The following is a 13,075-nucleotide window of genomic DNA, read 5'->3' as shown; positions in this document are numbered from 1 at the left end:
CTCCAGTATTCTTGCCTGGAGAATCCCATGGACAGAGCAGCCTGGTGAGCTGCAGTCTATAGGGCCACGAAGAGTCGGACATGACTGAAGCCACTGAGCATTCTTCATGCTCATCGGGGGCCAGTCCAGGTGATCTGGGATGGTCTGTAGGGGTTCCGTGAAAAGCTCGTGGGTGCATTTGTGCACAGAAGAGGCGCAGGTTCTAACCAGACAAAGCCCCAGGGCACAAGAGAGGAGTGTTTTGTTGCAGAAGTGGAGCTGGCAGGTGCTTTTTTAAAAGAGAAAAAGATAATGTGGTCTGTACACACACACACACATACACACACACACACACAACAGAATATTACTCCGTCATTAAGAAATGAAATAATGTTGTTTGCAGAAACATGGATGGACCTAGAGAAAGAAGTGTTGTGTGACATTCCTTGTATGTGGAATCCAAAAAGAGAGGATACCAATGAACTTATTTACAAAACGGATGGTGATGAAATTAAAAGATGCTTACTCCTTGGAAGGAAAGTTATGACCAACCTAGACAGCAACGACCAACCTAGATAGCATATTAAAAAGCAGAGACATTATTTTGCCAACAAAGGTCCGTCTAGTCAAGGTTATGGTTTTTCCGGTAGTCATGTATGGATGTGAGAGTTGGACTATAAAGAAAGCTGAGCATCAAAGAATTGATGCTTTTGAACTATGGTACTGGAGAAGACTCTTGAGAGTCCCTTGGACTGCAAGGAGATCCAATCAGTCCATCCTCAAGGAAATCAGTACTAGGTATTCATTGGAAGGACTGCTGTTGAAGCTGAAACTCCAATACTTTGGCCACCTAATGTGAAGAGCTGACTCATTTGAAAAGACCCTGATGTTGGGAAGATTGAAGGTAGGAGAAGGGGACAACAGAGGATGAGATGGTTGGATGGCATCACCAACTCAATGGACATGAGTTTGGGTGAACTCCGGGAGTTTGTGGTGGACAGGGAGGCCTGGCATGCTGCAGTTCATGGGGTCGCAGAGTCGGACACGACTGAGTGACTGAACTGAACTTAGCAAACAGAAACAGACTCATATACTTAGAGAAAGAACTTATTTAGAGTTGTCAGGTGGGTAAGAAGGTGGGGTAAGGAAGTTAGGGAGTTTGGGATGGTCACGAGTATACTGCTTTGTTTAAAATGAATAACCAACAAGGACCTACTGTATAGGACATGGAACCCTGCTCTATATTATGAGGCAGCCTGGATGGGAGGGGAGTTTGGGAAGAATGGATACATGTATGCGCATGGCTGAGTCCCTTCACTGTTCACTACTGCAACATTGTTAGTCAGCTATGAGTATGAAAGTTGCTCAGTGGTATCCAGCTCTTTGTGATCCCATGGACTGTAGCCTGTCGGGTTCCTCTGTCCATGGAATTCTCCAGGCAAAAATACTGGAGTCGGTAGCCATTCCCTTCTCCAAGGGATCTTCCTGACCCAAGGATTAAACCCAGCTCTCCTGCATTGCAGACAGATTCTTTATAGTCTGAGCCACCAGATACTCCAATATAAAATAAAAAGTTTAAAAAAACCCAGAGACTTTAGGAATAGCCAACCCCTCCCTTCAAAGGGAAAGAACATGTGGATTAAATTATTAATTCAAACTCAATTGTAACAATATTCTCCATAACCACTTCACAACATTAGCAAGAACGTTCTAGTCTTCAGAGCAGAATGTTGGAGGTGACCTAAAAGCCGCCCCTGAGGGAAATAGCTAAGCGCATTGTATCACTGCTGTAGCATACCACTGTTACTCAACCATTGAAAATCGTAATCACAAAGACCAGGTTGCTTCTCAGAAATCTTTATACGACATAATGGGAAGTAAAGAAGCCAGATATAAAATCGCATATGTAGCAGAATTTAAATAAGGTGAAAAAAAAAAAAAACTGGAAGGAAACAGGGGAAAATAAAAGTAATTTGCTGGGATGCTAAGACTAGGGGTGACTTATCCTTCCACTGCTGTTAGCATGTTATTAAAGTAATAGGTCAGATCCCAGAATGATAAGAGGAAGTTCTGGAGGCCAGATTGAATCAGGTGTACCCGCATTTCTGCTGAACTGCTTGAGAGGAGATAGTAAGGCCATCAGACCTACCCAACAGCATCCTCTTCTGTCCCCCTGCTACTGACCAGGGTTCTTGGCCTCTTTAATAGTAGAAATTCAGGCGAGGCTCTATAGGGGCCCCTGCTGCAGTGGGGGTGGGGGGTGGGGTGGGGCAAGAACAAGGAACAGTTTCCCTTGCTCACTCCCAAGGTGCGGGGCGGGGGCCGTGAGCTGGTTCTTCACATGGGGCTCTGCTCCTCCATCCTTGGTATCTGGGGCTTATCCACAGGCCCCTGCATGACTCTGATGACCGATGGGATTCAGCCTTCACAGTCCCCTGCCCAGCAGGCTCATGACCTTCACCATGACTGGCATCAGTAGACTGGCTTTGTTACACAGGAGCAAATGGACCCAAGTTTGGTTCGATAGCACTCAGGTCCAAAATTCAGGTGAGAAAAAAAAATCCTTATCTTCACTGACCTCTGTCTAAAACCTCACATTTCCTTTCGTTGTGACTTTGGTGTGCACACACATCCCAGGAGGTCTCACATCGCAGGACCATGTGGCCCGTCTTAGTGGCCCCCCCGCTCCTTGCCCCCACAGCCAGGTGCCAAGGTTTGATAAATGAGTGAAGATGGGTTTGCATTGCTACTTAGTATGAGTTCTCTGGGGAGCTGGCCCGGAGACAGGGATGCCACAGCCCGCGGTTTGTTGGGGACATTGGGGCATAATGTGGTCACAGGAGGAAGCAAGTGAGATGTATGTCATTCAGGCAGCGAGCAGAGTGGGACCCTTCAGGAAAGTCCGGAACAGGGTGCAGCATACGTACCCCATCCCCTGAAGAGCGAGGGCGCTTGGGGTGTCCTTAAACCACTCCAGAGCTGTTGGTGAGGGCTTCAGAGTGAGGGGCAGGGCGCACAAGCTGCTGAGTGCAGCCCGTTCTGAATCCAACAGGTGGGAAGGGACAGCTCTGTCACCCAGTCGGGGCTGTAAGATTTTGACAGTTGTGTCTCGGTAGAGCAGGTTTGCTCTGCCACCCTACATATTCAATGCACTTGTAAGCACTCATTAACTTCACCTGATACAAAGCAGGCCTGGGCACCACCAAAAAGGCCTGCCCCAGAACCAGCTGCAGTTTACGGAAATTCCAGCAGGGGTCATGGTGATGGGGAGCCCCAGGGATGCAAACTGGCAGACCCCAGTCAGTGGGAAACTCTGCCGGGCTAAGGGAGCAGGATCCTCCAGCAACTACAAGGAAACAGAGATGGAGGGGGAAACTTCTAGTGTAAAAAATGACATGAGAGATCCCATTACTAATGGGTGAGCATGCAAGCTTGTGTGCTCAGTTGGGTCCAACTGTTTTGTGGGGATGGACTCTAGCCCGCCAGGCTCCTCTGTTGTGGAATTTTTCAGGCAAGAATACAGGAGTGGGTTGCCATTTCCTCTTCTAGGAGAATCTCCCCAATCAGGGATCAAACTTGAAGCCTACTAATGGGTAGACCTGATTTAAATTGTAACTCAAACTGGAAAATTATGAAAATGAGATCACTAGGTGAGACCACTAGACATTTCAACACACTGTTCAATGATATTAAGGAATTATTGCTTTGTTTCTTTTAAGGGTTTTAAAAATCTCATTCTTCTCTCCTAGGAATTCATTCTGATGTAGTAACAGGTGAAGTGGTTTGAGGAAGGAGACTTCAGTATAATGGGGATGGGGGAGGAGGGGGTGGATGGACGAGGGGATATGAAACCAGGGTCCTCCGAGTATCATCAGATTATCTGTTATACTCTTCTCTCTGTGTGTATACTTGTCTACAATTTTCTAGAGTAAAACGTTACAATTTCCCGTGGTCTTGCCGCGTCTACACCATGTGGGCCCTACCTGGCTCTGCCTCCTGTCCCCAACCCTCCTGCCTGGCTCCCCCCCCACCGGCCTCCTTGCTCTTGAATTCCGTGCTGCTGGGCCCTGATTCCTTGCATTAGTTTCCTGCGGCTGCTGGGAAGAATTACCACACACTTTGGGTTTCCCTGGTGACTCAGACAGTAAAGAATCTGCCTGCAATGCAGGAAACCCAGGTTTGATTCCTGGGTTGGGAAGATCCCCAGGAGAAGGAAATGGCAAACCACTCCAGTATTCTTGCCTGGAGAATCCCATGGACAGAGGAGCCTGGCGGGCTACAGTCCATGGGGGCGTAGAGCCAGACACGACTGAGGGACTAACACTTTCACTTTGTTGTGGTTGTCCAGTCGCGAAGTTTTATCTGGCTCTTTGAGGGTCTCCTGTGGACGCGTAAGTCAGCAGTGACCTGCTGATGGGGCACTGCCAGCAGCAGCCCTGGGAGATGTGTGTTTGCATAAGCCCTCGTGGAAGTCACCATTAGCCCGATCATAGAGTTTGCAGACCCCAGGACTGAGTTGTCTCAGGGCAACCAAACAACTAACAGGGAGGGAGCGCAGCCCCACTCATTAGCGGAAAATCAAAGATTTATTGAGAATGGCTTTGCCCACCAGAGCAGGACCCAGTTTTCCCCCACAGCCAGTCTCTCCCATTAGGAAGTGTGCACACAAGCCTCTTATCCTCATCCATCAGAGGGCAGATAGAACAAACAAGACCGACAATCCCACAGTCTCCAGAATCAAAACCACAATCCAGAAAACTAACCAAAATGACCACATGGATCGCAGCCTTGTGTAGCTCAATGAAACTATGAGCTAAGCCGTGTAGGGCCACCCAAGACGGACGGGTCATGGTGGAGAGTTTGACAAAACGTGGAGAAGGGAATGGCAAACCACTCCAGCATTCTTGCCTTGAGACCCCATAAACAGTATGTAGAGGCAAAAAGGTATGGCATCAGAAGATGAGCCCCCAGGCTGGTAGGTGTCCAATATGCCACTGGGGAAGAATGGAGAAATGGCCCCAGAAAGAGAAAAGGGGTGCACCAAAGTGGAAACGATGCCAGGTTGCGGATGCGTCTGGTGGTGAAAGTAAAGCCCATGCCATAAAGAACTTTCATTCAGAGGCTGAAGACTAGAGGAATGTGCTCTCACAGCCCTGGAGGCCGGGAGTCTAACATCGAGGTGTGGCTGCAATCCTTCCGGAGGCTCCAGCGAGAACCATCTCTTTCTGCCCTAGTCCCTGGAGGGCCACACACGCTGAGGCTGGTGGTCCCGTCCCGCCTCCGAGGCCAGCGAGGCGGCTCCTCTCCCCTCTCTGCCTCCCTCATCATATCTGCTCTCTCTGGCTCTGACCCTCAGCCTCTCTGTCCTGAGGAGTCTCTGATGACATTGGACCCACCCAGATTATCCAGGTCACCTCCGTGTCAAGGTTCTCAGCCTAATCCCACCTGCAGAGCCCGCCGCCCGCCCCATGGTGTGAGATGTCCTACTCACAGGTACTGGGCTAGGGAGCGGTCATTTGGGGATCATGGCTCAGCCCACCACCTCCTCCTTGTCCCTTGTCGGTCTCAGGACCCCCTCACACTCAAAGCTCAGCCCACCCCAGGGGCAGCCCCGGCCCCTCCACCTGAGACAGCGCACCTGCCCATCTCTTCCCTACATCATTTTCCTCCATGGCAGAACTGTCGCCCCATAATTTGTATTATATTTGCCCACAGCTTTTTCATCTTCCCCACTGAAACATGAGTTCCAAGGGAACCAGGGAATCTCGGACTCTGAGGAACCCAGCTAGAGCAGTCAGTGACTGGCATACAATAGGTGCTCTTTACAATGCATCCGGTAAGTGAATGGATGTGCCCCCTACCCTCAGCGCCCTGTCGGTGCCAGCTGAACCCTCTACCTGTTCATCTCCAACCCACCATTTGAAGCTGTGAGAATCAGTGTGCCTCTTGCAGTGCACACAGATATGTTTTGGCATCACTGTCTTTAAATAAGACCCTCCTGGAAGCTCAAAGAGTCAGACACGACTGAGTGACTGAACTGAACTGGAAGCCCGTATCTCCTCCAAACTCTGCTCGATCTCTCTGAGCCCCTTCTTGGTAAATGTCTGTAAAGCATCACCCATTCTTGACTTCTGGGCATCATCTTTCCTGCTTTTCTTTCCACCTCACTTCACTTCTGTGCAAGCCCCTCCTCCTGGTGTCGTTTAGTCACTCAGCATCTGACTCTTTGTGACCCCAGGGACTGTAGCTCACCAGGCTCCTCTGTCCCTGGGATTCTCCAGGCAAGAATACTGGAGTGGGTTGCCATTTCCTCCTCCAGGGGATTTTCCCAACTCAGCGATCAAACCTATGTCTTCTGTATTAGCAGGCAGGTTCCTTACCACTGCGCCACGTGGGAAGATGTTTAAATACAGGGTTCCATCCCTTCTCCCAACCAGCCCAGAGTTCAAATGCCACTTGCGCATGGACGACCCGGTTTTACTGCATCCCAGGCCCTGCTCTGAGCTCCAGCCCCAATGATCCAACACAGTCAGCACCTGGCATCTCCACCTGCTTTCATCTCCATCTCAGTCTAAACTGTCAAACATGATTATAATAACCCCAGCCTTCCTAGTTCATTTGCCGTCTATTCGCGGTTACACCAGGACACGCTGCCCTGTTCCTCTTTTCCTCTTCTACATTTCATTAATCAGTAAGTGCCAAAGCTTCAGTCTCTAAAATATTCCTTGACTCCGTCTCTCCTTGCTGGCTTTCACCTCCTAGACTCAGCTCTTTGCGAAATACAGTGATTTCTTACAGGGGCAAGTCACATACAGCAGCAGCTTGTTCACACCTGGCTTCCACAAGAGATGGCCCCCTGGCCAGATCCACACGCAGTAGGACTTCCTTTCAGGTGTGTCCACCGGCACTCGGCACTTCCGTTTGCCGTCCAGTTGGTTGCTTTCAACTGCTTTTTTAACCAGTTTAAACTGGCGTGTTAGTTCTAAAAGGTCTTGAAGGACTTTATAAAACTGTTCAACTTCAGCCTCTTCAGCATTACTGGTTGGGGCATAGACTTGGATGACTGTGATATTGAATGGTTTGCCTTGGAGATGAAAAGAGATCATTCTGTCATTTTCGAGATTTTAGAGATTGCATCCAAGTACTTCTTTTTATGAAGACCTACAAGACCTTTTAGAACTAACACCCAAGAGAGATGTCCTTTTCATTATAGGGGACTGGAATGCAAAGGTAGGAAGTCAAGAAACACCTGGAGTAGCAGGTAAATTTGGCCTTGGAATGCGGAATGAAGCAGGGCAAAGACTAATAGAGTTTTGCCAAGAAAATGCACTGGTCATAGCAAACACCCTCGTCCAACAACACAAGAGAAGACTCTACACATGGACATCACCAGATGGTCAACACCAAAATCAGATTGATTATATTCTATGCAGCCAAAGATGGAGAAGCTCTATACAGCCAACAAAAACAAGACCAGGAGCTGACTGTGGCTCAGATCATGAACTCCTTATTGCCAAATTCAGACTCAAATTGAAGAAAGTAGGGAAAACCGCTAGACCATTCAGGTATGACCTAAATCAAATCCCTTGTGATTATACAGTGGAAGTGAGAAATAGATTTAAGGGCCTAGATCTGATAGAAAAAGTGCCTGATGAACTATGGAATGAAGTTCATGACATTGTGCAGGAGACAGGGATCAAGACAATCCCCATGGGAAAGAAATGCAAAAAAGCAAAATGGCTGTCTGGGGAGGCCTTACAAATAGCTGTGAAGAAAAGAGAGGCAAAAAGCAAAGGAGAAAAGGAAAGATATAGGCATCTAAATGCAGAGTTCCAAAGAATAGCAAGAAGAGATAAGAAAGCCTTCTTCAGCAATCAATGCAAAGAAATAGAGGAAAACAACAGAATGGGAAAGACTAGAGATCTCTTCAAGAAAATTAGAGATACCAAGGGAACATTTCATGCAAAGATGGGCTCGATAAAGGACAGAAACAGTATGGACCTAACAGAAGCAGAAGATATTAAGAAGAGGTGGCAAGAATACATGGAAGAACTGTACAAAAAGATCTTCATGACCCAGATAGTCATGATGATGTGGTCACTAATCTAGAACCAGACATCTTAGAATGTGAAGTCAAGTGGGCCTTAGAAAGCATCACTATAAACAAAGCTAGTGGAGGTGATGGAATTCCAGTTGAGCTGTTTCAAATCCTGAAAAATGATGTTGTGAAAGTGGTGCACTCAATATGCCAGCAAATTTGGAAAACTCAGCAGTGGCCGCAGGACTGGAAAAGGTCAGTTTTCATTCCAATTCCAAAGAAAGGCAATGCCAAATAATGTTCAAACTACCGCACAATTGCACTCATCTCACATGCTAGTAAAGTATTGCTCAAAATTCTCCAAGCCAGGCTTCGGCAATATGTGAACCATGAACTCCCTGATGTTCAAGCTGGTTTTAGAAAAGGCAGAGGAACCAGAGATCAAATTGCCAACATCTGCTGGATCATGGAAAAGCAAGAGAGTTCCAGAAAAACATCTATTTCTGCTTTATTGACTATGCCAAAGCCTTTGACTGTGTGGATCACAATATACTGTGGAAAATTCTGAAAGAGATGGGAATACCAGACTACCATACCTGCCTCTTGAGAAATCTGTATGCAGGCCAGGAAGCAACAGTTAGAACTGGACGGGGAACAACAGACTGGTTCCATATAGGAAAAGGAGTATGTCAAGGCTAAATGTTGTCACCCTGCTTATTTAACTTATATGCATAGTACATCATGAGAAATGCTGGACTGGAAGAAACACAAGCTGGAATCAAGATTGCTGGGAGAAATATCAATCACCTCAGATATGCAGATGACACCACCCTTAGGGCAGAAAGTGAAGAGGAACTAAAAAGCCTCTTGATGAAAGTGAAAGAGGAGAGCGAAAAGTTGGCCTAAAGCTCAACATTCAGAAAACGAAGATCATGGCATCCAGTCCCATCACTTCATGGGAAATAGATGGGGAAACAGTGGAAACAGTGTCAGACTTTATTTTTCTGGGCTCCAAAATCACTGCAGATGGTGATTGCAGCCATGAAATTAAAAGACGCTTACTCCTTGGAAGAAAAGTTATGGCCAACCTAGACAGCATATTCAAAAGCAGAGACATTACTTTGCCGACTAAGGTCCGTCTAGTCAAGGCTATGGTTTTCCTGTGGTCATGTATGGATGTGAGAGTTGGACTGTGAAGAAGGCTGAGTGCCGAAGAATTGATGCTTTTGAACTGTGGCGTTGGAGAAGACTCTTGAGAGTCCCTTGGACTGCAAGGAGATCCAACCAGTCCATTCTGAAGGAGATCGACCCTGGGATTTCTTTGGAAGGAATGATGCTAAAGCTGAAACTCCAGTACTTTGGCCACCTCATGAGAAGAGTTGACTCATTGGAAAAGACTCTGATGCTGGGAGGGATTGAGGGCAGGAGGAGAAGAGGACGACAGAGGATGAGATGGCTGGATGGCATCATGGACTTGATGGACGTGAGTCTGAGTGAGCTCCGGGAGATGGTGACGAACAGGGAGGCCTGGTGTGCTGTGATTCATGGGGTCGCAAAGAGTCGGACACGACTGAGTGACTGAACTGAACTGGAACTGGTGTGCAGTTGCCCACAGCAACCCATGGAGAGTCCAGGTTACTCCTGGGGACCCAGTGTCAGTAGTAATCATGCCGCCTTCACTCTTAAAGAGTCCCAGTTTAAACAATAAATTATACTGGCATCCTGTTTACATACCAGCCAGTCGAGTATCTGGCATGTTCTCTACTGAGTTCCCCGAGAGCAAAGATTATGACCTGTTCATGTCTCTGTCCCACCATATTCATAAATGTTTACCAGCATCTAGCATGGTGAATTGAAGAAGGCAATGGCACCTCACTCCAGTACTCTTGCCTGGAAAACCCCATGGACAGAGAAGCCTGGTGGGCTGCAGTCCATGGGGTCGCAAAGAGTCAGACACGACTGAGCGACTTCACTTTCACTTTTCACTTGCACGCAGTGGAGAAGGAAATGGCAACCCACTCCAGCGTTCTTGCCTGGAGAATCCCAGGGACATGGAGCCTGGTGGGCTGCCGTCTATGGGGTCGCACAGAGTCAGACATGACTGAAGTGACTTAGCAGCAGCAGCAGCATGGTGAATGGCACATACACAAGCATTTGTTAACTCAGAGAGGATAAGAATAGCCCACTCTTTTCACAGGGAACTCTACTCAATATTTTGTAATACTTATAAGGCAATCTGAAAAATCATATAAACACACACACATATATAACTGAATCACTTTGCTATACACCTGAAACTAACCCAATGTGGTAAATCACTACAATTAATAAAAAGAAAAGAATATCCAGCTATGAGGTCGAGAACGCTCAAAAGAACTAAGTGAGCCTTCTCTTCTGTAAGCCAGTCTTTCCCTCTTTGCAGAAGAGAGGGTCTTGCGGTCAGAGGACCGTTCGGCCTGGAAGATTCCTTAAAGCCCTTCTTCCCCACCCGGAAAGCCCAGTCGCTCACCTGCACACATGCCGTCCAGCCCCGGGGGAGACGAGCTGGGGGACTTCAGGTAACCCACACACTGGTGCGAGCCCTCCACGTTCAGGCACAGTTCCCTCCCTGAGCAGGTGTTGAGTTCACCATAGGAACATTCATTCACATCTACGGAGAAGGAGAACAGGTGAGGGCGCTCATCGGAGCCATCCCCGTCAACCTCGAGACGTGTGTCACACGAGCTGAGGAAGTGGGTGAGGCTGCGGTCTTCGGGGCCCTCTTGACGCCCTGCCCCAGAGGCCTCATTGGCCATAGTCTCCTCCACCGGAGCAGCCAGCCCACAGCTCAGTGCATGGTTGTGGCCTCAGCGAATCACCCTGGGGCTGTGTTGAGTCTGATTTCATGGGGTCGGGCATCCTCCCCAAGCATCAGCCCTGTGGACAGCAGTGTGTGGACAGGGAAAGAGGGCAGAGCAGCCCCTGCTGTGCAGAAGGGGCCTGGTCCTCCCCTATCTGGTGGGAGCACAGCTCAGAACAGGCAACCAGGCTTCTCCATGACCAGGACAGAGTGACACAAGGCAAGACCATTTATCTAAGCCATACGGAAAAAGACCAGCATTGTCCACTAAATACCAACCCCATTTCTTGGCCACAGTGATGGGCTATTCATTCTTTACCAACCCTCGCACATCTTCATGCTGGCTGCCCCTTCCTGTGGGTAAGATTTGTTGAGATCCCAATCACAGAATTGCCTCTGCTTTGGGACAGCATCCAAGCTAGATCCTTACCCCTTCTTCTCCCAAACCACCCAATTCAAGCTGTACCCATAATGGGTGCTCTCCAATGCCCTCCCCCATGAGATGCAAGTGATCGAAACACAATCCCTCCTTGTTCACCTACAGGGGAGTTCTCAGGGTCCCCCCATGCAAACCTGGCAGAACAGACAAGACAAGTGCTTGGCTTATAGGCACTGCTCACTCTGGTTTTCAAGAACATTTGTGGAATTTGAAGATAATTAAATGCCATCATTAGTGCTTTCCCCCAGGCTTCCCAGGTGGCTCAGTGGTAAAGAATTCGTCTGCCAGTGCAGGAGATGTGGGGTCCATCCCTGGGTCAGAAAGACCCCATGGAGACGGAAATGGCAAACCAGTCCAGGATTCTTGCCTGGGAAATCCCATGGACGGAGGAGTCTGGTGGGCTACAGTCCATGGGCCCTCAAAGAGTCAGACACGACTTAGTGACTAAACAACAACAGGAGCAAAAGAGCTTTCCCTGGGCTGCAGACTCTGGCCTCTTGGTGTGTGACCTTCAGCATCCTGGAATGAGCTGTCTCACAAGAGCGGTCACCCTCCCAGGGGCACAGCAATCTTCAGCTGCCTCCTGTAGCTCAAAAGAACCTTCTACTGAAGTCCACCCATCTGCTCATGGACTGGCCACAGCTTCTTTCATGCCACATGGCAAAGCTAAGCAGCTGAAACAGCCCATGAGACCCACAGCCAAAAAAAAATTTACTATCTGACCTTTTTCAGAAAGTTTGCTGACCCCTGACATAGACACACACACACACACACATACACACACACAAATACCAGATAATTTCTTCCAGAAACACATTGGTGTACTTCACCAAATTCAGCTCTGTGTAAATTCTGGCTCAAGACTCTTTGGGGACTTGCCTGATGGTGGACTTGCCAGTGGTTACGAATCTGCTTTCCAATGCAGAGGACTCAGGTTCAATTCCTGGTCAGGGAAGTAAGATCCCACACACCATGTAGCATGTCCAAAGGAAATCTTAAAAAAGAGCCTTCTAGATACAAGGATGTTCTTGGCAAGGGTGGGAAAGAGACTAGAGGGCAATTTGGGACCCCAAGAACAGATGACATGGATTACTTGAGGGGTATTCTGAGACTCAGCGTCCAGTTCTATCTGGATGGAAGGAGAAACCCGTCATGAGAGGTGGACAAGGTGGGGCGAGGGGAGAGGAAGGCGATGCTGGTACAGAATCAGTTCTCAAAGTCTTGGCTTCGGCATCTAGAGTTTAAACCTTGAGCTGGGGTGAGCCAGAGATGAGTCCGCCCTACCCCCCCCCCACCGACAACTGGATGATTCTCCCAGCAGTCCTGTGGCCCCTGAGCCAAGGGGACCACCGAGGGGAGCCTCACCTTGCACTTGGACATCGATCACTTCATAGATGCGCTTCACCATGCCGTCCAGCACTGCAGAGACGCGGGCCATAGGCATTGGCCTTGGCAGGCCCAGCAGCAGCCAGGACACTGTGGTCAAGGTGTCCCCCCCGGCCGAGTGCAGGTGGTGGACAGTGGTGTCCAGTGGCTGCAGAGCACTGGTGACCTGTGAAACCAGGGTCAGAGCATCAGGTGGTAGAAGGGCACCCCCTCAGGTAGACTGGGAGAGGATGGAGGTCCAGAGAGGTTACAAGCTATACACGTACACGGTACACACACACACGCACTATTCTACTGTGCAAAAAAGAGAATTCTCTACAATATTTTTACTTCTGCCTTCATTCCAATAAAAGTCCTGCAAACCAGATTATAAATACTTTGGGGCTGAATCGTG

At 48.6% G+C, this 13,075-nt stretch overlaps 1 protein-coding gene across 1 annotated transcript in view; it reads right to left on the bottom strand.

Annotated features, from left to right (window-relative positions):
* Positions 1-13,075, bottom strand: part of UMODL1 (uromodulin like 1) — a 79,313-nt gene that overhangs the window by 49,354 nt on the left and 16,884 nt on the right. The window contains exons 5-6 of the mRNA XM_042237443.2: positions 12,661-12,847; positions 10,535-10,667 (exon numbers count right to left, since the gene is read on the bottom strand). Of these exons, the coding sequence (XP_042093377.1) occupies positions 10,535-10,667; positions 12,661-12,847 (320 nt within the window). The remainder of the gene's footprint in view (positions 1-10,534; positions 10,668-12,660; positions 12,848-13,075) is intronic.

Source organism: Ovis aries, chromosome 1, assembly GCF_016772045.2.
Source record: "Ovis aries strain OAR_USU_Benz2616 breed Rambouillet chromosome 1, ARS-UI_Ramb_v3.0, whole genome shotgun sequence".
In the NCBI taxonomy this organism is placed as follows: domain Eukaryota; kingdom Metazoa; phylum Chordata; class Mammalia; order Artiodactyla; family Bovidae; genus Ovis; species Ovis aries.
The sequence above is the reverse complement of the archived record's forward strand: the minus strand, read 5'-3'. Positions and strand labels throughout refer to the sequence as shown.